The sequence below is a fragment of the Phacochoerus africanus genome, chromosome 3 (genome assembly GCF_016906955.1).
Source record: "Phacochoerus africanus isolate WHEZ1 chromosome 3, ROS_Pafr_v1, whole genome shotgun sequence".
Lineage (NCBI taxonomy): Eukaryota > Metazoa > Chordata > Mammalia > Artiodactyla > Suidae > Phacochoerus > Phacochoerus africanus.
In genome coordinates, this window is record NC_062546.1 from 174,268,275 (window position 1) to 174,295,117 (window position 26,843).

At 36.6% G+C, this 26,843-nt stretch overlaps 1 protein-coding gene across 1 annotated transcript in view; it reads left to right on the forward strand.

Moving 5' to 3' along the window:
• The window catches only part of PARD3B (par-3 family cell polarity regulator beta), a 1,037,082-nt gene that overhangs the window by 853,387 nt on the left and 156,852 nt on the right, over window positions 1-26,843 (forward strand). Inside the window, exon 20 of the mRNA XM_047773303.1 lies at window positions 10,412-10,714. Within this exon, the coding sequence (XP_047629259.1) occupies window positions 10,412-10,714 (303 nt within the window). The remainder of the gene's footprint in view (window positions 1-10,411; window positions 10,715-26,843) is intronic.

Here is a 26,843-nt window from a genome sequence, read left to right on the forward strand (position 1 = left end):
CAAGGCCTGCCTGTCGAGGCTCCCATTTCCTCTCTGGCCTCTGACAGTCTACCCCCTCATACTAGCCCCCTCTGCTTTTGGTACTTTCCTGCCTCAGAGCCTTTGCACTTGTTATACCCTCTGCCTGGCATACTCTTCTTCAGTTATCTGTACAGTTTCACCCTCCTCTTCTTTAAGCCTTTAATTTAATATGCTCAGTGGCACCTTTCCTTACCATGTATTTAAAAGTGTAACACCCCCCCCACAAACTTCCATCACCTGTCCCTGTTTTATTTTCCTCTACAGTATTACTACCACCTAATATTATTTTTTATTTTACTTATTTTGTCTGTTTCTGCCTCACCTGACTAGAATTTAAATTCTACCAGAGCAAGGATTCTTATAGGCCCTGCTGAATCCCTGGCATTAAGAACAAAACCTGAAACCTGTAGGTGTTCAATAAATAGTTGAATGATGAATGCAAAAACTCATAATTGACTCGAAACAAGTTGTTTAGTCTTTAGAGGATATGTCTATGGCTCAATAACAGTGATATGTATATATCAAAATTAATAGCTGGCTTATACATTGGTACTTTGGAAGTGATTAAATTGCTTGAAAAAGGGTGTGTTTCCTTAAGCAGTTTAAATTTTTCCTGAACAATCACACTCATTCTGTTAATTTGCTATGATAATAATTATTCTTAGGTCATATATCTAAAAGGAAAAGGATTTTATATATATATATGTAACTTTAGGATTAATAATTCCAAATGTGTTTAAATCTTGTCGCATGGATTTTAAAAGGAATAAGTAACATAATTGGCAGTTTTTGCTTTTATTTGTGTTTTCTGTTTTAAGTGTTTTATTGAAAAATAGTTCATACACAGTGAAATATTCAAGTCTTTAAACAGAAGAATATTATCTACTCTATGTTAATGAATATATATTGAGGCACAGATGTTTCTGTCACCCAAAAATGCTCCCTCATACTCTTTCCTATCCAGCACCCCCTCACCCTGTGAAGCAACTGATTGGATATCTATCTGTAGGATTATTATGCCTGACCTAGAATTTCTTAGAGTTGGACTCATACAGTCAGTTCACTTTGTGTGTGTCCAGGTTCTATCACTAAGCATAATAATGTTGAGATTCATCCCTATTCTTCAGTATTTTAATATTTAGTTTATTTTTTGTTATTGCTGATTTCTATTCTGTTATACAAATATGCCATTGTTTGGTTATCCATCCTCCAACGGATGGACATCTGAGTTACTTCTATTTTTTGATGGGTGAATGAAGTTGCTACCAAACATTCTTCAAGGATTGCTGTGGATATATGCTGTCATTTCTCTTATATAAATACCTGAGAAGTGAACTGTTGGGTCATAGCTTCAGTGTATGTCTTGTTTTATGATAAACATCCAAGTCTTTTCCCAAAGGGATTATACCATGTTATATTTCCATGTTGTACATGTATGAAAGTTCTAGCTTCTCCATATCCTTTCCAATATTTGGTATTGTCATTCTTTTTCGTTTTAGTGGGGGTATCTCATTATGGTTTTAATTTTCATTTCTCCAATGACTTAAATGCTGAGCACTTTTTCATTTGCTTTTTGGGCATTTCTAGATCCTGTTTTGTAATGTATCTCTTGAAGCCTTTTGCCCACTTCTAATGGGGTCATTATCTTTTTATTAGTGACAATTAATTTTTTCAGTGTACTTAATACAGATCCTTTGTTAGATATGTGTGCTGCAAATATTTTCTTTCATTTGCCTATTTTCTTGCTGTGTTTTAATGAAAATGTTTCAATTGTGATGAAGTCCAGTTTACCAACTTTTTTTTTTTTCTCTTCTGGCTCATGCTTTCTGTGTTCTCGCTAAGAAATATTGCCTACCCCAAGGCTGTGAAGATATTCTCTTTGATTTTATTCTAATAGCTTTATTGTTATAGCCTACATGTCCAGACCTATCTTCCATCTTGAATTGATTTTTGCTATGGTATAATGTAGGAAACAAGTTCCGATTTCCCTTAGGGGTATCCTGTTTTTCCAGTACCAACTTGTCAAAGAAATTGTCCTTTCTTAACAGAATTTCTTGACACCTTTCTTATAGAACACTTCACCAAATACTTACAGGTCTATACTGGACTCTGTCTTCCATTACATTCATTTATATGTCTAAACTTTGGCTTTACTACAGAAGCTTTATCATAAGTCTTAAAGTTAGTAGTGTTAGTCTTCCAACTTTATTCTTATTTTGCAAAACTGTTTTGATTATTCTTGACCCTTTAACTTTCCAAATACATTTTAAAATAAATCACTATGAAAAATAAACCTGCTAGGGGTTGGTTGGGAAGACATTAAGCCTATAAAATTATTTGGATGAATTGTCATCTTAATAATTGAGCTTTTTGATCCACAAACAAAGTAGAACTCTCCACTGATTTAGATCCCCTTTAATTTCTCTCTTCAGTATTTTATTGTTTTTAGTGTCTTTTCTTAAATTTATCTTTAAGTTTGTAATAGTCTTTAATCCTATTTTAAATGGTATTATTGGAGTTCCTACTGTGTTTCAGAATTCAATTGAAGCAGCTTGGGTCACTGTAGAGGCATAGGTTTGATCCCAGCCCAGCACAGTGGGTTAAAGGACCCAGCATTGTTGCAGATGTGGCTAGGATTCAACCCCTGGCCCATGAACTTCCATACATCATGGGTGTGACCATAAAAAAAAAAAGTATTGTTTCATTGATTTTATTGTCTAACTATTCACTATTAGTATACAAAAATATAATTGATTTTATATTCAGTTTGTATTATATAATATTAATAATAAAAGTTGTGATTCAAGAAACTTCCCTGATATAAAATTTAAAAGTATATGTAAAAGTACATATCAAAATATTTTTCATTTTTATGATTTTTTAAAATTTTTATTTATTTTTTAATGATTTTTATTTTTTCCATTATAGATGGTTTACAGTGTTCTGTCAATTTTCTACTGTACAGCAAATTGACCCAGTCACACACATATATATACCTTCTTTTTCTCACATTATCCTCTATCATGTTCCATCACAAGTGACTAGATATAGTTGCCTGTGCCATATAGCAGGATCTCATTGCTTATCCAAACCAGAATGACTCTTTGAGTAATAACATTAGACTTTAAAGAAAAGAAAATAAAATAGTTTTACCAGATAAGCAAATGGAACAAGTCACTTATAAGTAATTTATGAAAAATGCAATTAGATCGTCATCCAACTTTCCATCAGTAACACTTTGTCATAGAAAATGAGCCTCATATTCTAATGGAAAGTGAATCATAGGGAATGGAATCTCATATTTTAGATACTCAACGAAAAAAGGGAGCAAATAATTTTGTATCCAGCAAAACTGGCTTTCAAATATAAAGAGTATATATACTATTGTCAACTTAAGAAGCAGTATCCCATGAGTTCTTCCTGAGAAGTCTAGTAAATCACCGTATACTTACTCCTTGACATTAAGACTTTCGGTCCTTATTAAAAATATTTTCAGTTTTATATAGTAAGTATGTAGTTTCTTATGGAGCTAAGAATAAGTGACGGTTGAATAGAAGTATAGTATGTAGCAGCTATATGCTTCAATAATATAGGTATATGACAATTACAAAAATGGGGGGATGAGTATATGAAAAGAGTTTAACTCTTTGTAATAATCATACTGGTGGTGGTGCTATTGGTACTGTTATTTTGAAATGTTATATATGTAATATAGAGTAAAGCAACTTGTAACCATGTGATACGTAGTTGCAGCATTTTCTGTGTCTTGAGTTGTAGGATTCTTAAGGAAAGAAAGGACATACATTTGTAATATAGATGTGCTTGTGATAAGAGGGAACCCATGGAGACCTTCTGGGGTATCCCACCAAGGTCTAGTTTTTGACTGTGGCAATAGTGACAAATATTTTGCTTTATACCAGTTCTTTAATCCATAGATTTGTGTGAGTTTCTATATCATTCATTGTTCATTTTATAATAAAAGCTTTTTTTTTTTCTTTTTATGGTCACACCTATAGTATATGGAAGTTCCCAGGACAGGGGTCAAATCAGACCCACAGCCACAGCGACGCGGGATCCAAGCAGCACATGGGACCTACACCACAGCTCACTGCAATGCCAGATCCTTAACTCACTGAGCAAGGTCAGGGATCGAACACACATCCTCATGGATCCTAGTCAGGTTCGTTAACTGCTAAGCCATGAAGGAAACTCCTTTAATAAAAGCTTAAACCAAAAGTTGTAAGAGGATTTTCCTTACCAAAAATGTCAACATTAGGCAAACTTGCATTATATGAACATTATAGAAATTTGCCAGCAACTTTTACTCAGTGGGTTACTCTTGTGGCAGCACTGTAAGTAGAAACCAGTCTGTAAGTAGAACCAGTCTGTTCCACCACATCAGACTTAACACACCAGCATTAAGTACATCGTGTATTCCTGTGCCCGTTTGCTTATGTCCTTCTGTCTAACTGAGTCCTCACACCACTTCCACTCCTCTTCCCTCCTCCTGGAACAAGGCTAACAAGTTCCTTCAAAGCCCAGTTCACGTGGCACCCACCTTCATGGTGCTTCCTCACAAGTCCTAAACTACATTGTCTCATACAGACAAATCTTTGTTTTGGCAAGGAATTGTTATTACTTGTTTATGTTATTACCTGACAAACAAGCCAGGGACTGAAAATTGTTCCTTTTTTCTTTCTAGCATATGGTATCATATCAGTAACTATGAGTGAGTCAATCAGCCCAAATTAACAGAAAGAAAAACATGGCACTCAAGGGGCTTGTAGTCTAGTTAGGGAAGCGGAATATCCAGAAATGAATCAATAAAAGTTTCTTATTTTGTTTTGCTTTTTACAAAGTAATACATAACAATTACAGATTTATAGAGAATTGACTAGATACATGGTTTGAAGAGGAGGAGAATTACTGAGTCTGAGAAGTTGTATAATGAGTGAGTTTAGCCTTCATTCTAGAGAAAACTACAATCAAATAGTAGATTAATGAAGAATGGGTACTCTAGGCAAAAGCATTTTATTTGGAAGGGAGCAAACAAATGTTTGATGAACAGTAAATTGAGGAAAATTATTGTCATAACTGAGTTGATGATGGAGTCATAAGAAATCAGATTTGGAAGACAAAGATGCCTGCTTAGTAGTTTGTTTTGTTTTTTCCTATTTTAATTTTTAATCACTTTGACAGTCAGTACATAGTTGTAGAAACTTTTTATATTTTTAAATTATCCTAAAGATATGTGATATAAAATTCAAATAGTATACCTTCAGTTCTGCTTTCCAGAGGCAATCATTTTATGAATTTTTTGTGTAACCTTCCAGACATTTTCTATGCATATATAAGGATATGTACCTATATTGTACAAATATTTATGAATATCCACCCCCATTTGTACATCTATTTCTTTTTAATATACAGTAGCATTATCTTATTTTTAAGCTGCACAATATTTAATTACCCCTATTATTTTATATTTAGGCTGTACCTTATTATTTACCATTATGATGATGCGTAATATGTTTTTCTTTTTGATCATACCTGCTATCCTCAGTTACAGTAGAGAAATGTATTCCATTTTCATGTATTGTCATAGCAGATAAATCTTGTCATCACATTTTGTTGCTCCTCCTTTTACCTCTTCCTCTCTTTTCTCCTCTATGGCTGGGGTTTTGTCCTGTGTATTTCTCTTCTGCTGATAATTTGTTGTTTTACTCTTTTTTCTTTTGTAATTGTGTTTCATATACTATGACCTCTGTTTACTGATTCATCTACTTTAAGCTATAACTGATGTCTGCTTTAAAAGGTGAGGAAATAAATACGTTGAGTATTAACGCTTTCTCCTAAATCACCTCTTTATTAGCTTCTGATTTTCATAGTGATATTATTTCTACATTGTCAGAGTTTATGATATTTACATATTTCTGTAGTTATTCTTCTTACATTGTTTAGCCTTCATTTTACATTTAAATTTACTTACCTCTACACCTGTCATTCCACAGCTTTTCTGAGCTGAATTCTTCATTTGGATTCAGTTCTTGGTTGGCTGCTTTTCATTATTAAGTAGTTTTTAAAGATGGGTCAACCAGTGTTATGTTCCCTTGAGTTCTTAAATGTTTGAAAACGTTTTCCTTTTGTTTGTTTTTTTTTAATCTTTTTTTTTTTTTTTAGGGCCGCACCCATGACATATGTAGGTTTGTGGGCTAGGAGTACAATCAGAGCTGTAGCCGCCGGCCAACACCACAGCCACGGCAACATGGGATCTGAGCTGCATCTGCCACCTACACCACAGCTCACGGCAACGCCAGATCCTTAACCCACTGAGCAAGGCCAGGGATTGAACCTCATGGATGCTAGTGGGGTTGCTTAACTACTGAGCCACGATGGTTGAAACTCCTCTTTTGTCTTTGTTCATGTTTGAGGCCAACATGAATTTGCCTGAATTATTAGATGACTTGGTTTTTCTCTTGAAACATTACTTAGGCTTACTACATGCAGTAACCCCTAATAGTTTCCCTTCTATTACATTTAATTTTTAAGCGCTTGTTATCATCCATTATATTAATTTCATGTTCTACAGTTTTTACATTTTTTTTAAAGAAATCTGTACTAAAATATAGCGATAGATGACAGGGCATAGTGATCTAGGGTCACCAACCACTTCAATTCCCTATGTTCTCTCAAAATATCTTTTTGCTTGGTCTTTGGGTACACTGCCCTGCGGGCTTGTTTTCTGTGGTCTTCTGTCTGGGGAGAGCAGATCATCTGAACAAGAGATCCTCCTGCTTAGTGATGTCTCTTAGATTATTTAAGGTTTTGTTTTGCTGCTTTGTGTGTGTTTATCTCTGCTCTGCTCATCCTGCCCTGACAGCTTCAAAGCTGTCTTCCTTTGTCTTCTCTTCATTTACCTCCCTGAAATTTCTTCAGGGTAGAAGGAATTAGATCTCTCAGTGGAAACCTCTCTCTGTTAGCCCAGGTTCTCCTCCATTCTCAGGTTGAAACCTCACAAAGATTGACCCTGCAATTCCAGGGTCCTACCCCTGTCTTCAGACGCTCTCCTTCTAAGTAAAAGTTTGTTGTCTCTGGTCCTCTGGACTCTCTCTCTTATTTTTAGTAAAATGTCTAACGTACTAGAGATGAGGATATATATAATACCCTTTTGGATTGAGTGCAAATTCCATTGCACGTTTGAAGACTATGGCTGTATTCTAATTCTATCATAGATAAAATTTTCTTCCTAGTTTCTCAATTGTTCATTTATTATGGTTCAGGGAAAAACGTACTCTTATTCCATCATTTATTACAATCTTTGGTTAGAGATCCTTGATCCAACAGGGAGACAATAGAAATGCTCTTTGAGGAAGAATATCTGCTAGCCTTTTAAGATATAGGTTAAAGTGGGATATGGTGACATATTTTAAAAATCTTAAAATAATCTAGCCAGTACAAACTAATAGAACTTTCTGCAGCGATGGAACTAGTCTATATCTGCACAGTCTAATATATTAGTCACTAGTTCCTGTGGCTATTGGGTACTTGACATGTGGTTTGTGAAACTGAGAAAGTGAATTTTAAATTTTATTTAATTGTAACCAATTCCAAATCAAATATGTATGGCATCCTATGGTTAATAGTCACCATATTGGACAGCGTGGTACTAGGCAACATAAAGCCTAAAACTAGACTGTGACTAAAGAAATGAAAATAAAGGAGGCTATCTAAGAGGTATAATGGGGAAAGAAGAAACAACAGTGTTTTTGAAGGGGAAGGGAGAGAGATATTTAAACAATTCAGAGGCAGTGTTCTGGGGATAATTAGGAAACTGGTGGTACCAGCCAATAAAAAGGGTATATTATCCAGGGCAATTTTGAAAAATAGATATTTAAACAGGTTGAGTTTCCAGTGGTACCGAGACATTCACGTGGAAATGACTATAAACAAATAGAATTCTCACACTGAAATGGGACAGAGGGAGATCAGAACAACCCCCCACCACCCCTGAAATCTATTTCCTTGACACTTCTCTCTTGAGAGAGTCTCTTCTGCTTCCATACACCCCTTTTCAGAGACTGCCTTGTCCTCCCCCACACAGAGAGATCCTGATATATGGCATAATAATGACGGTTCAGAGAAATTACTATTTCACCTACTGAGTGATTAATATGAAATTAGTTACTGAAACACTCAGTGGCACAGAGAGGATCAAAGAGAAATTTGGTTTTGTTTTAGAAAGGAAAAAAACGCAAGATAAAATGCTGCTTTGCATATATGGAGTACTTTTCATCCGAGAATCTTTACATACTCAGCAAGCTTAATTAATGAGAACCTCTATGAAAGAGAAGTGAAGAACTAAGGAACATGGACTCTAGTGTTCTATTTCTGTGATTTTTAAAAAATCAAGCTTGGTATTTTCCTCTTTCATTAATGCACAAGTGTAGCCCTGTGTGGCAGCTATGAGATGTTCATCTTTCTGCTGAATGATTTCTCCGGAAGGCATCCCACTTAGGAGGAATAGTAACCACGTCGAATCCCACCGCCTAACTTTATTGATGTCCTGTGCTCCATTTGCAATGGAAAAATCCATCCCTGTCATCAGAGTGCAGCAAGCATACTGATAATCCAGTCTGCACTGTCCCTGGAAAGATTGTTTTGCTGCAGAATGGCGCAGGTTTATCTTCTCCATCAAAAATTATTCAAAACAAACATCCATGAATCTTGGACTAACATGCATTGAAAGAGGACAGGCAGGGCCTCTTAACGGGTACCCTACTGTGTAATCTTCCTTTCATCTCCATTCAAAATCCCTTGGTGCTCCAAGCTCCCCTTTACACAAAATATAAAGTCTTCTAATTATTTATGTGTAGGGTACATGATTTGACCTAGTCAAAAGAGATATGCAATGATGCATCCTGGCCTTTATTATCATCTGTTGTGGCTTGAAGATAGACAACTATTTGTGTTTTGTTTTGTTCTATACCTTCTTCTTTGTCTTTTAATTTTTCCTTCCTCTATTCTACTCAAAGAAAAAAAAAAAAAAAAGACTATTCTGCCAAAAGGGAAAATACCTTGAAAGATCATGGCTTTTAAAGATTTTTACAGAGTTTGATGTTCTGTAAAATAAAACTAGCTGCCTTGTGCAAAAACAGCTGTTTTTATTTGAAGAAGAAAAGACACTGAGAGAATTCAGTTTTTGCTTTTTTCCCTCATCCAGGCCTTCGATATATATTTTCAGGCATATGAAGAGCTTTCACTTCTAGCCCACAATCCTCTCATTTCTCTGAGCCCAGGACTTCATTTTTATTCCCATCCTTTCTGGAAAGTCCTTTCTTTCACCACCTGAGCCAACATCATCTTACTTCTCTTCTCTTGTACACAGTGCACCTTATTTGCCCAGTGATAGGAGGTTACATTCCTTCCTCATTAATGCAGAACATCTCCTGACATCCTCATCAGATCACCAGCAGCCAATAAGATGCCGCAGTGACCTTTCCATTTTAACAAACACATAGCTGGGAACTTTGGAGAACTGGTCTAACACTTTCCAGATTAAATATCAAATTCTCAAAACTCAGCTGGATTTGGAATCCATCTAAGTCATTTTTCTGTTCCCATTCCCGATAGTCTGCACAGCACACTGATTAGCAGGAGCGTTTTGTAATATCACTAAAGGCTTTAATGCTGTGGAGTTCTGCCAGTAATGGTGTTTAATTCACTTATATGTGCCAATTCATCTCTGTCAGGAGCCTATTAATTTCTTCACTATTTTACTCTGTCCCTAGCCCCTGTATAATGAAACACAATGATCCCCATTTGTGTAACCAAAAACTTAGTCTCTTATAAATTATCTCTGATCCTACTGCTTTTAGTGACCAGAAAGCCTCTGTATTTCTTTTTCATATTCAAATCAATTCTTGCAAGCTCTTCTCTTTAGAAGAATACACTGGAACTCTAAGGCACCAAATAGTAATATCATAGACAAAGTATATGATTCTGATGCACTCTTTAACATGCATCCCTGTGCAGAAAGACCTCTATAATATTACACCAAAGATAGACTGTTCCCATGAGCACATCCCACTTATAGGGAGGAAATGTTAACGAAAATCAGCCTTAGACTCTGCAATCAGACCATTCATCAGTGGGCAAAATGTTAAAATACCTATAGCATTACTATTAAAATAAATACCCTGAACAAATTAAAGGTCAGCGATATAAAATTAATTCTATGGAATATGCTATTGACATTTCTGCATGGTGTGATCCTGAGTGTCCAGAAAAGTGACAGTTAAGTGACTGAATAGAAAGAATTACCATAGTTTCAGGAGTGTCTATCATTGTATTGGCATATAAACTCACATATACCTTGTTCTACATTTTTCAGGATTGGAGCAAAACACCAGGAGATAAGGGAAAAGCAGGCAAGAGGTCTCATTGATTATGCTACTGGTGCAATTGGATCACTGCATGATATGGACGATGATGAAATGGACCCCAACTATGCCAGAGTGAACCACTTCCGGGAACCGTGTACATCAGCAAATGTCTATAGGTCTCCATCTCCCCCTCGGGCTGGACCACTGGGCTACCCTCGGGATGGCCGGCCACTGTCTCCAGAGCGAGATCACCTGGAGGGTCTCTATGCCAAGGTCAACAAGCCATACCATCCACCAGTGCCCATTGACAGGTAATATAACTTATTGAAAGATGAATGTGGTTTTAATTCAGTGTTTCAAATCATTGCTATTGCTGAAGCAGATAACAATATATCCTTCAATCTATTATAACTGAAATGACATAGTACTCTTGACAGGTGCTGTGCTTTGACCTCCCTGTAAGGTATCAGCCATCAAAAATAAAACAACTGCCAGTTGTAAGGTGGCATGAATGAACAGTAGTACTTGGGCTCATGAGGCAACAGGGAGCAATTTTTGAAGGAATACTGTAACAGAGAACTAGTGATAAAAACTTTGAATGAATGTTGTCCTTTCTTCTGAGAGCCTTACTATAAAAGACTTATTCAGGAAGGTGACACGACACTGGGAGGTGAGGAGTCAGAGAAGAGCATGATGACTTTTAAGTAGGTGGAATTACAGACAGCCTCCGAATTGCAGATTTTGAATAGATTGGGATTTTCTGCTGAAGGAATATGTGATCCTGTATAGATTTTCATGGATGATCAAAGGTAGAAAAGGAGATAATCTTGGCAATTGGAATTTGATGAAGTAGAGAAAGATGAGAGGTGACAAGGCCAAGGATCTTTAGCCTTAGCCGCTAAGGAAAGAGATAATAGAACCATCTGTCAGTACTATTGAAGACGTAGGGAGCTAGATGATTCCAACCCCACCTCCTGCCAAAAGCAAAATTCCTTATCTCTTGAAAGGCTGATATAAGAGAGTGTTAGTCAATATACATTGTTAGGTGACCCTTGGAATGACACACACAGGAAGAGTTGCCTGACCTTGGCTTAATCTGGCTGTAACTTGAAGTCTGGAAGGAGGAGGGGAGGGGAGAGGGTAGAAGGCACAAAGGGCTCTCATTCTAGATGAAAAAAAATCTTGTTTTCCAGATTCCCTTTGGTCCTGACAAGCCCCCAGTCCCTATAAGCAACCAGCTTTGGGGTGATAGCATGATATATCGTATATGTTTACCGTTTACATTTCCCCAGCTGGCTGATATTATGCACTTTCAATTAGGTTGGGGAGAGGAAGGAAAATCATGGCGTTTTTATGCAGACTGTAAAGTGCAGCTTCACAAGACTGATTACCTTTCAGAGCCTTTCCAATAACCAAGTGGGAAGGAAGGAGCAATTTTTAATCCTTACTGTCAAGCTTCCAGGTTGATAGTATTAAAGAAAGATGGTCAAGTTTTTCTTTGGGATAAAATGAAAATATAAATTCCTGTGACTGTGTGAGACAGCCATAACAAAACTGTTAATTCAGAGGACTGATTAAGAGTGGGCCCTTTTCTCCCAAGCCTTTATAAAGGGCTGAATTTTTATCATGTCCATAATACCAGGCGTGAGTCTCTTCTGGCCCAGACCACAGTCTTAACCGTCTCTAAATCAGACAGGTCTTCACAGCAAAGCCCTTAGCCACTGCCCACAGCTAGAATCCCAGCACTGAACGGTTTCCAAAGAACTTCCAAAGCCAGTATTTCCAATTCTAATCCCATGACAACACACCCGAAACATTCTATTAAAAAACATTCACTGGTCAAATGCATGTGGAAAATTCTGGGTTAAGCCACACCCAGCAGGTTTTCTTCCGCCTTCTCTGCAATAGCTAACAGCATTGTAAGTCTCTAAGAGGAGCATACAATAGTCAGCCCTATCACTCCTCAAATTTCTGTCACCTACAGCTTATTTTTTTCCCCAGATCTGTTTTGTTTTGTTTTGTTTTGTTTTGTTTTGCTTATTCTGCTCCTTTTATTTATTTATTCATTTTTTATTTCCCCAGATCTTATGGCTATTCTTAGGACTACTAGGAGACCATATCCTGAAAGCTAATTTTCACCCACATAGATTTGACCTAGACAGAAATTTCTTAGGATAATCATAACTGTAGCCACTATAGAATGATATTAAAAAAACATGTTATTTACTGCCCAGCCCAGACATGTATAAGCAATATTCTTTCCTTTGGCTTTGACCTCTTTATACTACTGAATGATCAAAAGTTCTTGCAGTGGAGTTTTAGACAGTTGTCATATTTTTGGATTACAGATCAAAGTGTAACTCTTTATGCTCAGAATTATCTTTATTCTGCTCTTTAATCATATTTTAAAATTGTTCTGCTCCTCATTCTTTAAGTCTTAAGCAGTTTTTCTCTTGGCACACAATATGCATTGGATAATGTTAGCTATTATCATCATCATTATTATTATTACTGGTTTTTATCAGTGAAATTCTGAACTTTTCAAAATTTCTAGGTCCAGGTGAGTCCAAGAGCATTGCTGTGGCAGTGTCCCTAACAGCATTCCTAAGCAGAAACCCTGAGCCCTAACTCCATTTTATTCAGAGTTAAAGCCTGTCATTCATTCAGCCATCTGCACAGTCCTTCATTCAATAAGTGTTTGGCACCTACCGTGTTCTAGCTACTGTTGTAAGTTCAATGGGTGATACAAAGATGACCAAGATATGGTCCCATCCCAGAGGAAGTCATATACTAGGGACAAAGGGATGGGTACATGTAGAAATAGATCATTACCATTTAATGTAAACAGAAAAAAAAAAAAACAAGCATTTCAAGCTGCTGGTCAGGAGGGTCTCCAAAAAGAAATATTTGAATCAGCTATGGAAGGATTTGTAGGAATTGACCAGGTGCAGTAGAAAAAAATGCTTTCCTTAGAGACTAATGAGCATGCACAGGGGTGAAGTAACCTGAAAGAGTGTGGCTCATTAGGGAAGTTCTGAAGCACCCAGAACATGGAGTGTGGATGGGAAAGAAAGTGATAGGAAATGAGGCTGGAAAGCAGATTGGAGCCAGATTGTGAATGAATGGGTTCCATCCTGTACTCACACATACTAATTGGTAATATCTGTCTGTCTGCAAATCTGTGTTAAGAAGGGTTCTGAAGTCATGCTTGAATAGCAGTGTCTGCCTGGGCTCCAAAATGATCCTCAGTAGTGTGTGAGTGTGTGTGTGTGTGTGTGTGTGTGTGTATCTGTAGCGGGTAATCCTACACACAATGGGAGCCATCAAAACGCCGTAACTAGGGACTGAATTGATCTGTATTTGGGCAACATAGCACTGCCAGCTTTCAGCAGACAAAGAGGAACATGGTTAGATGTTGAGACAAATTAAGATAAGATGATAGTAGTGAAAGATGGCAAAGCTCTAGAATAAGAAAGTGGCATTTGGAGGCAGAAGAAAATAAGAAACAGCCAAAAATCTCAGCTTAAAACTAGGAGAAAAAGGCTTAGCAGAGACCACATAGGTAAGATTTTCAAATGCTTCAGAGAGGTCATTAGAATGAGGACTAAAGAGAGGATTTGGGATATGGCCACTAAGAGGTTATCAGTTAATTTAGAGAGAACAATGTCAATAGCTAGATAGAAGAAGAGGGAAAATTACAATAAGAGACTTGATTAGGAAGCACTTAGTAAGCTTGGTGGTAAAGGAGAAGAGTTGTTGTAGGATAGAAAAGGTTGCAGCCTTCCTTACATGACACTATTTCAGAGCTAACAAGAGAGTAACCTCATATTATTATTGCAGAAACTGAGGCCCAGAGAAATTGAGTGACTTGCCTAAGATAGCACAGCATGGAGTCAGGGCATTATTTATTTAGTGTCTGCTAAGTGCCAGGACCTGAGTTCAGTATTGGGTTCATCAGGGCACAAAGAGGAAGGTGGGTACCTTCTCCTCTATTGGATGCAACAAAGATGTAAACATGTGATGAGAACACAGTGTGAAGAGTGCTCCTATAAGGGAAGCACAAAGTAACTTCCAGGGCTGGGGCTATTGTTGGAGGCACAGGGAACAGTGTACGTGAAAGCCTGGAGGTGAGCAGAAGCATGGTGTGTTAGAGGAACTAGAAGACGCTCAATCAATCAAAAATAGAAACCTGAGTGAGAGGAGTAATGACAAGAGGTAAGACGGGAGGGTCAGAAAGCTGGGCAGAGGCAGATGGCAGAGTCCAGTGAGCCTCTGTGAAAAATCTAGACTCCACCCTCAATCCAACAGAGGGTTTTGCTGTGAGACTTAGTCCTAGAATTCAACCCAGCATTGGTAGTTTCTCCTCACCTTCTTATCTACAAAAGGAAGGTTATATTGACAGCCTCACACATTGCAGTGGTTAAATACAATTTCACATGTTGCATTTTGGGGGGTTTCCACATAAAATCTGCCTCTATTTGTGCATATATCTCTGTGTCAAAGGAACATGTCATATAGGCATGGCCCACAGTGGCTTTTCTATTAGGGGCAACTTCTGCCCCTTACCTCTCTGCTTCTCAAGTGTTGGCCCTGAACCCTCAGCCCTTCTGATAAAAACCTGCCCTTTATAAAGGATTCATCTATAAATGACGGTTGTTTAAAAAAAAAACACCACCATGACAGATTCGAAAGATTGGATCTGCACAGTGCTGTTTCTCCCAGGAGTTGAACAGAGAATGGTGTAAGTCCTGTCGCCAATGCCTGACAACTGCTTAGAGTTTATAATGCATTAGGCTCCCTCTGCTGTGCCAGCATTTAAAGGCCCCCACAGTATACGACCACTGAGGCTTTATGTTTGGGTGAAGATAAACTAGTCACAAGTAGGGGCAATGGAAATTACATGTGGCACTCGACACAGTTGAGCGTCTGTGTTACTCCAATTAACATTCTTCACTTGGGCTTGCCAAGTATGTTGAACCACACACCCCATCAATAAAAATGCTTGAGTGTTAACTCCCCCCAAAATATGCATTTGTTTCTAAGTGAGATTCACTTATTTACCTTACTGATATATGCATTATAAAACATGTATCAAATATAGAAAGAAAATAGAAGAATGAGATTTTTAAAAAACATTAGTGATAGTTCTAATATGTCCTTTATCCCCTCAAATGGGGCAAACAGCTCATTTTGGAGATGACTGATCTCAAGTCCGGGCTCCATAGGGATAAGAACCTTGTCTACTTTGGCTCATCATTATGTCTATAATTCCAGAGTAGTCTGCATGCAATAAATATTTTTTTCTCCAAGTAGTATTTATCATAGATACTAGATCAACCTAAGTGGACACAGTATCTAGACCTCATTAATAGCCCTTCAGATATTTGAAGTGACTGCCATGACCACCTTCATTAACAAACATTTATTGAACTCGAAACATGAACCAGACTCTGTGCTCAGAGCTGGTCTTACAAGCATGAAGCAAATAAGCACATAACCTTGAGAAGTATAATAATTTCTTCAGCATAAACTCCTAGCTATCTTAGTCATGTCTTATGTTATAATCCATACATTTAGCCTTTTGGTAGCCATATTCTGAATGTACTCAAGTCCACTGAGTTTATGACTGCCCTCTGTTGATCATATCATGCAGAACTGGACACTGTTCCAGATATGGTCAGAAAAGTACAGAAATCAATGGGACATTTATGTCCTTTGGTCTTAATTCTTTACATGTATTAATGTGGCATAAACTTTTCTATTAGCTGTCATTTATTGGCTTATATTGTACTTTAACCAAACCTCTATTTTGTTTTTACTTGAATTGCTCTTAAGCCAGATTCTCCAATATATTTTGCAAAATCCTGTATTCATCCGATGATTTTTTTAATGTAGAATATTCTCCTCATTCAAGTTAAATATTTGCTTGTTAGGTTTGGTCAACTGTTGCAGCCAATGCAGATATCTTAGAATATGGATTTTTGTCCTCCACTATAGCTGTTCTTTCTAAGCTATTCTTTCTTAGCTATTCTTTCTAAGTTTATACGGTCCTCATATTTAATCACTGTGGACCTCATATTTAATCTTATCATCCATGGCATTGATAAGATGATCGATCAATGTCAGGTACAATCCCTGCAACTCATCACTCGAGACCTCCATTAATCAACACTCCTTCAGATGTTCAGTTAACTATTAATCCTGTCTACTCTTTATCTGGTGTGGATTTTTGGTTCATCCATGAACACTGTGGAAGACTTTGTCATATATCCTATGGATATTAATGTGTGCTATGTTTAAGAGAACCCCTTGATTTACAAACCTAGTAACCCTGACAAGAAAAAGAATTACTTGCTCTTGATAAATCCTAGAGATAACTTTTTTTCTTCTCCAGGTAATCACAAATTTGTGTCCATTTAGACTTATTTATGCAAAATAAGATTTTCTGTGGTCCATGTGATACTAAGTACTTAATATCTGCATACTAAATACATACTTATTGACTAATACAGCACAGCTGTAAAATTAAATTAGCAAACAGCACACAGTTCCTCAATATTCCAGTTAAGTGACCTTGATTCCCCAGCAGCTACTCACCAATACTTGTAGGAAACTTTTATTGAGCCTCTGTTGTATTCCACAGGTCATACAGAAAAGTTTAGAGACTATCCATACCCTCAGGGAACTCAGCCTAAAAGCTGAAACTGTCTTATAAATAAATAATTACATGATAATATATTCCATTATAATGGAAGGATCTACAGGATATATTATAAAAAATCATGAAATTGCATGTGCATTCAATTTGGGAAAGACTTGAGGCTATGGATTTGTCTTTCTAGGCCCTTGCTTCAAATGTATTAATTTTTAAAAGCTTCACCTTCCTCACTGTAAAATGGGGACAATGGTATACACTGTTTCCTGTGAACTGTTTGTGGATTAAATGAAATTATCCTAGTGCCTGGCTCAATACATGTTGACTATTTAGGAATATTACTAGAATTATATATTATTGAACTATACTTTGTATTATTGGGCTATATATCAATAGGTTTATTGAACTAAAATATAACTGTTTAGGAAGGTTATTGATTATATCTAGCTGTTGACTCAAAGTCATAGGTTTAGGAGCCTATTGAATTTCATCTGTTCCATGGTCACTTGGCCCAAACATCTGCTGGCATGTTTCAGTCATCAAAAACAAAAAGCATAAACAAACAAACAAAGAGTGTGACAAGAAAAGGGAAGAAAACTAGAAAACAACTCAGGTTCAGTCGTATCATCTGCATAAGTAGAGTACACTTAGCTACGTTTTTGTTACACATTGAGCTACTTAGTCAATTGTTTGTTAAAAACCATAGCTCTTATTAGATGTCACTAATGATGGTGTCTTATCATCAGAACTAACACTATCTTCATACTACGTTGCTTGAATGTCCATCTGGTTCAGAGTTGGGATTAACAGTTGTCCATAGAATGGACTAGCCAAATTTCTAGGGGCCCCAAAAGGGTTGTCAATAACAACAGTGAATCCAGTCAGATCATGTTTGTCTGTAAAACAATAGAAAACCCAACTAATATATTTGTCTCAACCTGTAAGGAAGTCAGGTGGCCCTGTTCCCATAAAGTGGCCTCTTTTCACTTTTCTCCTCTGCTTTCCTCAGCAGCTAGCCTGCTTTCTCATGTTGCCTCGTGATTCTCAGATGGCTGCTGCAGCTCCAGACTTCATAACCACTCTCCAAGAAGAAAGTAGGGAAAAGGTGTAAACGACCAGTGAAATGTGCCGGTCAAGTCCATCCCTTTAAAAAGATGCCCAGAAAACCCCAACAACTTCTCATTGGCAATATTTATAAGTTTCTTGTAGTTGCAAGAGGGTACTGAGAAATAGTGTTTTATCTTTCCAGTAAGCAAAGAGATGGAGGAAAGGAATTCTGGAGTCTGCTAGGGAACCACTCCATAGAATCCACCACAGATTACCTTTAGATGATTTCTGTCCTTTTTCTTTAACTTCCCTTAAATAATATAAATAAATAAATAAATTGATGCTACCTAGCACTCAGTTCAAATATATTTTATTAACTCCTTGTGGCAGGCTAGTCTTATTATATAACCCTCTTTTATAGCTGAGACAGAAATATTTCATCTGAATAACTTCTCTCTTTTTTTTGCTTTTTATGGCCACACCTGTGGCATATGGCAGTTCCCAGGTAGGCCACAGCCACAGCAATGCCAGAGCTGAGCCACATCTGCAACCTACACTATATCTCATGGCAACACCAGATCCTTAACCCACTGAGTAAGGCCAGGGATCAAACCCACATCTTCACAATTACTAGTTGGGTTCGTTTCTGCTGAGCCGAAATGGTAACTCCCTGAATAACTTTTAGTATCAGTGAAGTAAAGCAAATGGGATACACACAGTCTTAGTTTTCTGGAAAGCACAGAATGTACTGAAAAAATATGTTTTGGGAAATTCTAAGATAAAGGTGATGAAGAATAGAAAAAGTGTTGACAGGGAAGCTTCATGGCCAGGTGTGAACCTCTCCTGTGCTCCTGGGGCAATGTGGGATCATCGATGTCTCTTCCCCAACAGTTTCCTGAATTCAGAGGTTTGATACTTCATTGAGTCACAACTTTGTCATGAACAGTTCATGCCTCTGTTGATGTTTGTCCCCAGTCTCATTCTCTGGTGATTTTTTTGGTGTTAATTTTACTTTAGTTTAATGGCTTTTTTTTTTTAATCTCACTCTGATTCACAGCTTTGTGAGGCTCTGTGTAGGGATTTGAACAGTGAACACGGTGAACACAGTAGATTACTTACAGATGTGTTTTGTTTTATTTCAGTTTCTATAAACAGAGCCAAAGTATTCTTGTTTCAGTTTGGGAATTCCAGTGATAAATGCCATATCCATAGAGAGTTAAAATTCATCAGTTGAGCAAAGCAATCAGATTCTTTTTTCTTAGAACATATTACCATCAATTTTAAGTGACTTTTAAAGAATAATGACAAATCTCTTAATGAAAGAATCTCTATGACCAGATAAGTGCTAATAGTAACTGATATACCATTAACTCTTCTTTCCTCAATCCCCTTTCTTTAAAGCTTGATGTTCTCATTATTTTTTCCCATCTTCTGAGAGTGCTCTTCTTGGGATTGTGCTAGACTTATGTCGGCTTCCAGAGGTGACAAATGTAGACAACTTTCTCCTTTATTATACGTGATCTGGGCAAGGAGATTTGGTACTCAATGACCATTCATTTCTAAGACCTCCACCCATGTGCATCCTCAACCACTGGTAGTAAGTGAGAACATTTGAGAAATGCTTGCCAAAGGGTTACTCTGATTATTTAGAGCTATCATTTAAGCAATGACTTATTTTTCACATAAATTGTCCTGATCCTCAGGATACATTATCTAACTTATCCTGCTTACAAAGAGAGGTGGGAGGGAATGTACAGAATTTTTTTAGTCATGTAAATATAACACAAGAGACTAGAAAAGAAGATAGAGTCCTCTGCCCTCTAGAGGGATACAGATGACTTATTAGAATAGTAATGTGCTCCATGCTCTGCTATGAGAAAGGTAAGCCAAAGAGGCTATAGAAGCGCAAGAAAAGGGTATTGAATGCAGATCTGGGTAGTCAAAGAAGGCTCCTTGAGGGTCAATATTATGACATAAAGAACAAGTAGAAGCTAATTAAGAAGGAAGAAGAGCATGAACAAATGTTCAAAGAGAAAACATGGTCCATTTAGGGAACTGCACATCAGAAGAGTTGGAGTATGGTATATAAATTAGGGCCACTTGGGGGAGAAAGATGAAGGTCAACACAGGCCATCTTGTCAAAGCCATATAATCTGAGATAAAACATTTAGACTGAAGAGCAACAAGGAACCCTTAAAATGGAAACGGCTTATTCAGATTTATGCTTTGCAAAAGTAACAGAAATTCTATAGATTATCTATTTCACAGGCGTGAAATTAGCGGCTCAGAGAAATTAAGAAATTTAGCTGTGATGACATAGGTAATACATTGGCAGAGCAGGATTCCAGCCCAGTTGACTCCAGAAATGCATGAGCCTCCAGCTACTAGGGTTTTCAAATTTTAGGCTCTAGCCATGATACCTTGAAATTGATTTAGTGGGATCAACGAACATTTTTTTTAAGTAAGACTTACTTCACTTTATATGATAATCTCTGGTTGCATTGATGTTGCTATGAATGGCGTTATTTTGTTCTTTTTATGGCTGAGTAGTATTCCATTGCGTGTATGTACCACATCATCTTTCTTTTCTTTTTTTTTTTTTTTTTTGTCTTTTTGCCTTTTCTCGAGCTGCTCCTGTGGTACATGGAGGTTCCCAGGCTAGGGGTCGAATCGGAGCTGTAGCCACCAGCCTACACCAGAGCCACAGCAGTGCAGGATCCCAGCCGTGTCTGCAACCCACACCACAGCCCATGGCAACGCCAGATCCCCAACCCACTGAGCAAGGCCAGGGAGCGAACCCGCAACCTCATGGTTCCTAGTCAGATTCGTCAACCACTGTGCCACGATGGGAACTCCTGTACCACATCTTCTTAATCCATTCATCTGTGGATGGATGTTTGCATTGTTTCCAGGTCTTGGCTATGGTGAATAGAGCTGCAGTGAACAGAAGGATAAATGCATCTTTTTGAATTCTACTTTTTTCTGGATGTAAAGCCAGGAGTAGGGTTGCTGGATCATATGGAAGTTCTATATTTAGTTTTCTCAGGAACATCCATACTGTTTTCCATAGTGGTTGTACTAATTTACATTCTACCAACAGTTTAAGGGGGTTCTCTTTTCTCCACACCCTCTCTAGCATTTGTTTTTTTGTGGACTTATTAATAATGGCCATTCTGACCAGTGTAAGATGGTACTTCACTGTAATTTTGATTTGTATTTCTCTAATAATTAGCCATGTTGAGCATCTTTTCATGTGCCTACTGGCTATCCATATGTCTTATTTGGAGAACTGTCTACTTAGGTCTTCTGCCCACTTTTCAATTGGGTTGTCTGGGGTTTTTTTGTTGTCTGGGGTTTTTTTGTTGAGTTGTATGAGTTATTTGTATATTTTAGAGATTAAGCCCAAACATCATATGATATCACTCATATGTGGAATCTAAACTATGGTACAAATGAACCTATCCACAAAACAGAAGCAGACTTATAGACATAGAGAACATATTTGTGGTTGCCAAGAGGAAAGGAGGAGAGGGCTTTGTATAGATTGGGAGTTTGGGGTTAGTAGATGCAAACTATTACATTTAGAATGGATAAACAACAGGTCCTACTGTGTAGCATGGGAAACTATATTCAATCTCCTGAGATAGACCATCATGGAAAATAATATAAAAAAGAATATGTGTGTATATATATATATATATATATACACACACACATATATATAATGTATATACATATGTGCATATGTATACAGGGTATATATGTGGGTGAATACTGGACATGATGTAAAATGCATTTCTCACTGTAGATTACAGTTTAAAAATGTTGGACTCTACTGAACACGTGCAAAGGACATGCATACTATTCCTCACCTGCCAGATACCCCTCCCTCCCTCTCTCCCATATTTATTCATTGTCATTCCATTTAAAAATATAAAAATTATCTCCCGTGTACCAGTTCCCTAAAGGAAGATCCTAAAGAATGTGCTACGGCAAAATGAGAGTGTAAACCAAGAGGAAGACATGGGATAAATGAGGCAAAACTCTTACGATTTTGACTGAAGAACACAATATATATTAGATGTCTGTTAGGTGCAAAGCATCATACTCAAGGCTATAGAGGTACAAAGACAGCTCAAAATGGCTAAAAGACCTGAATATAAATTAAGACACCATTGAACTCCTGGAAGAGAATATAGGCAAAACATTCTCTGACATCAACCTTACAAATGTTTTCTCAGGTCAGTCTCGAAAAGCAACAGAAATAAAAGCAAAAATAAACCAATGGGACCTAATCAAACTGACAAGCTTTTGCACAGCCAAGGAAACTAAAAAGAAAACAAAGAAACAGTTTACAGAATGGGAGAAAATAGTTACAAATGATACAACTGACAAGGGCTTAATCTCTGAAATATACAAACAACTTATACAACTCAACAGCAAAAAAGCCAACAACCCAATGGAAAAAATGGGCAAAAGACCTGAATAGACATTTCTCCAAGGAAGATATACAGACGGCCAACAAGCACATGAAAAAATGCTCAGCATCACTGATTATTAGAGAACTGCAAATCAAAACTACCATGAGATATCACCTCACACCAATCAGAATGGCCATCATTAATAAGTCCACAAATAACAAGTGCTGGAGGGGGTGGAGAAAAGGGAACCCTCCTGCACAGTTGGTCGGAATGTAATCTGGTACAACCACTGTGGAGAACAGTATGGAGGTACCTTAGAAATCTATACATAGAATTACCGTATGACCCAGCAATCCCGCTCTTGGGCATATATCCAGACAAAACTTTCCTTAAAAAAGACACATGCACTCGTATGTTCATTGCAGCTCTATTCACAATAGCCAGGACATGGAAACAACCCAAATATCTATCAATAGACAATTGGATTGGGAAGATATGGTATATATACACAATGGAATACTACTCAGCCATAAAATAGAATGACATGATGCCATTTGCAGCAACATGGATGGAACTAGAGACTCTAGTTCTAAGTGAAGTAAGTCGGAAAGAGCAAGACAAATACCATATGATATCACTTATATCTGGAATCTAATAGAAGGCACAAATGAACCTTTCCCCAGCAAAGAAACTCATGGACTTGGAGAATAGACTTGTGGTTGCCTGGTGGGAGGGGGGGGAGGGGGATGGATTGGGAGCTTGGGGTTAATGGACGTAAACTGTTGCTTTTAGAATGGATTAGCAATGAGATTCTTCTGTGTAGTGCTGAGAACTATGTCCAGTTACTTATGACAGAGCATGATAATGAGAGAAAAAAGAATGTATACATGTATGTGTAACTGGGTCACCATGCTATATGGTAGAAAAAAAATTATATTGGGGAAATAACAATAAAAAAATCCAAAAAAAAAACCAAAGACATATCAGAAACCTTAGGCTTTGACCTACTTCTCTGTAGTACTGCTAGATGTGCGTTGATCTGCCACACTTATTCCAGGCCTCTTGTGACCTGCGGTTTGCATTAATCTATTAAGCTAAGCCACATACCTTTTCATTACACAATCTTTGCTGATGCTAGAGACAAATTCCAAAGTGCCCTCTTCATAATTTCTATATTTAATGCAATGTGTAATCAAGAATAGGCCATTGGTAGGTCAATTGCTTTCCTGTATTTATCCTTTCAGACAATAAATAATCAGTGGGATGAGAAAGAGCAGTAAAAGATAGTTTTAATGTTAGTACTCATTTAAGTGTCCAACATCTTAAAGAGATGTTTCAATATTTATGTGCTGTGGAATACTCTCCCCTCTGGAGAGCTGACTGGAGATTGATATGAACCCAGAAATAGAATCCAAAAGCCAATTGTTTTGCAAATACTTTCAGTCAATCCTGAGCAAGCACTCTGAGTTCCCTCAATCTTGGTCATTACTCTGCCTCTGGCTTTCCAAATTGCCAAGACCTCTGAGCACAAAGCTAGGATGGAGATTCACTTTAATCTAGATGCAATGGATTTTCTATATCAGGGTCAGTGAGTGGACTGGGCCTGAGCCATGCCCATCCTTAGAGCAAAGCCTGGGTGGATATCTTTATACTATTCCTTCTTAACTTCTCTCTGGCTTAGTATCCTCATCTATATAATAAGCATAATTATAGTATCTATATAAGACTGTTGTTATAAGAATTTAATTGAATTTATACTTGAACAAAACAACAACAACAAAAACCCCAGAACCTGGCAGTTAATAAGCACCATTTATGTTTAAGCTAATATTATGTATGCTATTATCTGGGCATTTCTACTATTCTGCAATTAAAAGTACTGTTAATCCCTTAAGAATGAATTGAATTTTGATGGAAAGTTCTACAATTTTATCTAGTAATTTTGGGGGGTTTGTTTGAACAATTCTTGCTAACATGACTTCATGGGGTTTTTCTTGCTTATATCATTATATATGGCCATATTTCTAGGTTGTTATAATTACTTTTTAACTCTTTATTTTGAACTTTTTATAAAGTCATAGGAAGTTGCAAATATAGTACAGAGAAGTCTCTTGTACACTTCACCCAGTTTTCTGTGGTGGCTACATCTTACATTATTATAGTACAATATGAAAACCAGGAATTTGATGATGGTACAATGTGTATGTATAGTTCTCTACCATTTTATCACATGTGTAATCACTTCTGCAATCAAGATGCAGAATTAATTTATCAAAACAAAGGTATCCCTCCTGCTATCCCTTAATAGTTATACACACATCCTTCTTTCCACCACCTCCAAACCCTGACAATGACTATTGTGTTTTACATCTCTAATATCCAATCATTTCTAGACAACTACATACATGGAATTACATAAATGGGGAAGTTTGTGACCTTTTGAGATTGGCTTTTTTTTTTCATACAATGTAAAATCTTTGTGATCCGTCCAAGTTGTTGTGGGCATCAGTAATTCATTCCTTTTTATTGCTGAGTCATAGTCTGTGGTATGGATGTACCACAATTTATTTAATCATTCACCTATTGAGAGACATGTTTAGTTATTTTCAGTTTTTGTAGTAGAGCTGCTATGAACAATCACTAATAGATTTTCATATGAACATTGTTTTAATACCTTTCCTATCTGTAAGTTTCTAAATTTATTTCCTTATCTTGTCCTATTACAATGGCTAGAATTTCCAGTGCTATGTTGAAAAGCAATGATAAGACTGAATGCCTTGATTTGTTTCTGATCTTAGGGGAAAACATTCAGTTTCAAGTTTAAATGTCAATGTCATGTTAGCTTGGTTTTTTTTGTAGATGTCTTTATCAAGTTGAAGTTCTTAATTTCTAGTTTTCTTATTTTTTAAAAAATCATAAATGAGTACTGAGTTTCATCTAATTCTTTTTCTATCTCAATTGATATAGTCTTTTTATTTTTCATCTCTACCCTGTTAATATGTTTGATTATACTTACTGCTTTTCAAACATAGCACCACCTTGCATTCTGGAGTAAAACCCATTTGGTCACAGTATATAGTTCTTTTCATAGATTACTTAATTTTTATTTGCAAATATTTCAGTAATAATTTTTGTGTCTGTATTCATGAGGAATATTGGTCTGCAGTTTGGGTATTCTTTTTGTGCTCTCATTGAGTTTGATAGAGTAATACTGGCTTCATTGAATGGTTAAGGAAATATTACCTTCTATTCTTTTTCTAGAAGAAATTGTATATAAATGATGTTAATTCTTAGTTAAACATTTGGTAGAATTCTCCAACAAAACTATCTGGGCCTAGAGATGGTGGGGGTTATTATGAATTCAGTGTCCTTAATAACTATAAATCTATTTAAGTTATATTATGTGATTGTAATTATTGTTGTAATTTTCACTTTTCTAAGAGTTAGTTCATCTAAGTTGCCGAATTTATGTGTATGGGGTTGTTCATAGTATTCTTTTATTATTCTAGGAATAGTATATTCTCTTACAGAACTATGGATTCTTAGTAATATCCCCTTTTCATTCCTAATAGAAATAATTTGTTTCTTTCCTCTTTTTTCTTGGTCAGTCTTGTTGGACATTTGTTAATTGTCTTTGGTTTTTTCAAAGGACCAGTTATTTATTTTATTAATTTTCTCTATTACCCTTCTGTTTCAAATTTCGTTGATATCTAGTCTTCATTATATTCTTTCTTCTATTTACTTTGGGTTTTTTTTAATCTTTTTTTCTCTCTCCTTTTCCTATATATTTTTTTTGGAGTGGGAATTTAGATTATTTGAGATGTTTTTCATTGAATCATTTAAAGCTACACAATTTCCTCTCAGCACCACTTTAGCTGTATCCCATAAATTTTGGTATCTTGCATTTTCATTCTAATTCAGTTCATCATAATTTTTATTTCCTTTGAGACTTTCTCTTTGACCCATGGATTTTTTAGAAGTGCATTGTTTAGTTTATGTTAGGAGATTTTTCTATTATCTTTCTGTTCTTTATCTCTGCAGTTACTCTGTGATCACAATACACTCTGTAGATTTTTTAATTTCTGCTTTAAAGTTAAAATACCCTCCTATGATTTTGACTTTATCAATTTCTACTTTTAGTCTTGTCAATTTTTGCTTTTTGCATTTGAAGCTTGTTATTAGTTTCATACAAATTTAGGATTATCATATATCCCTGGAAGATGGACACTTTTATTATTATGGCTCATCTGATTTTATTTCCAATAATCACTACTACCTTAATGTCTACTTTGATATTGATATAGCTGTATCATCTTT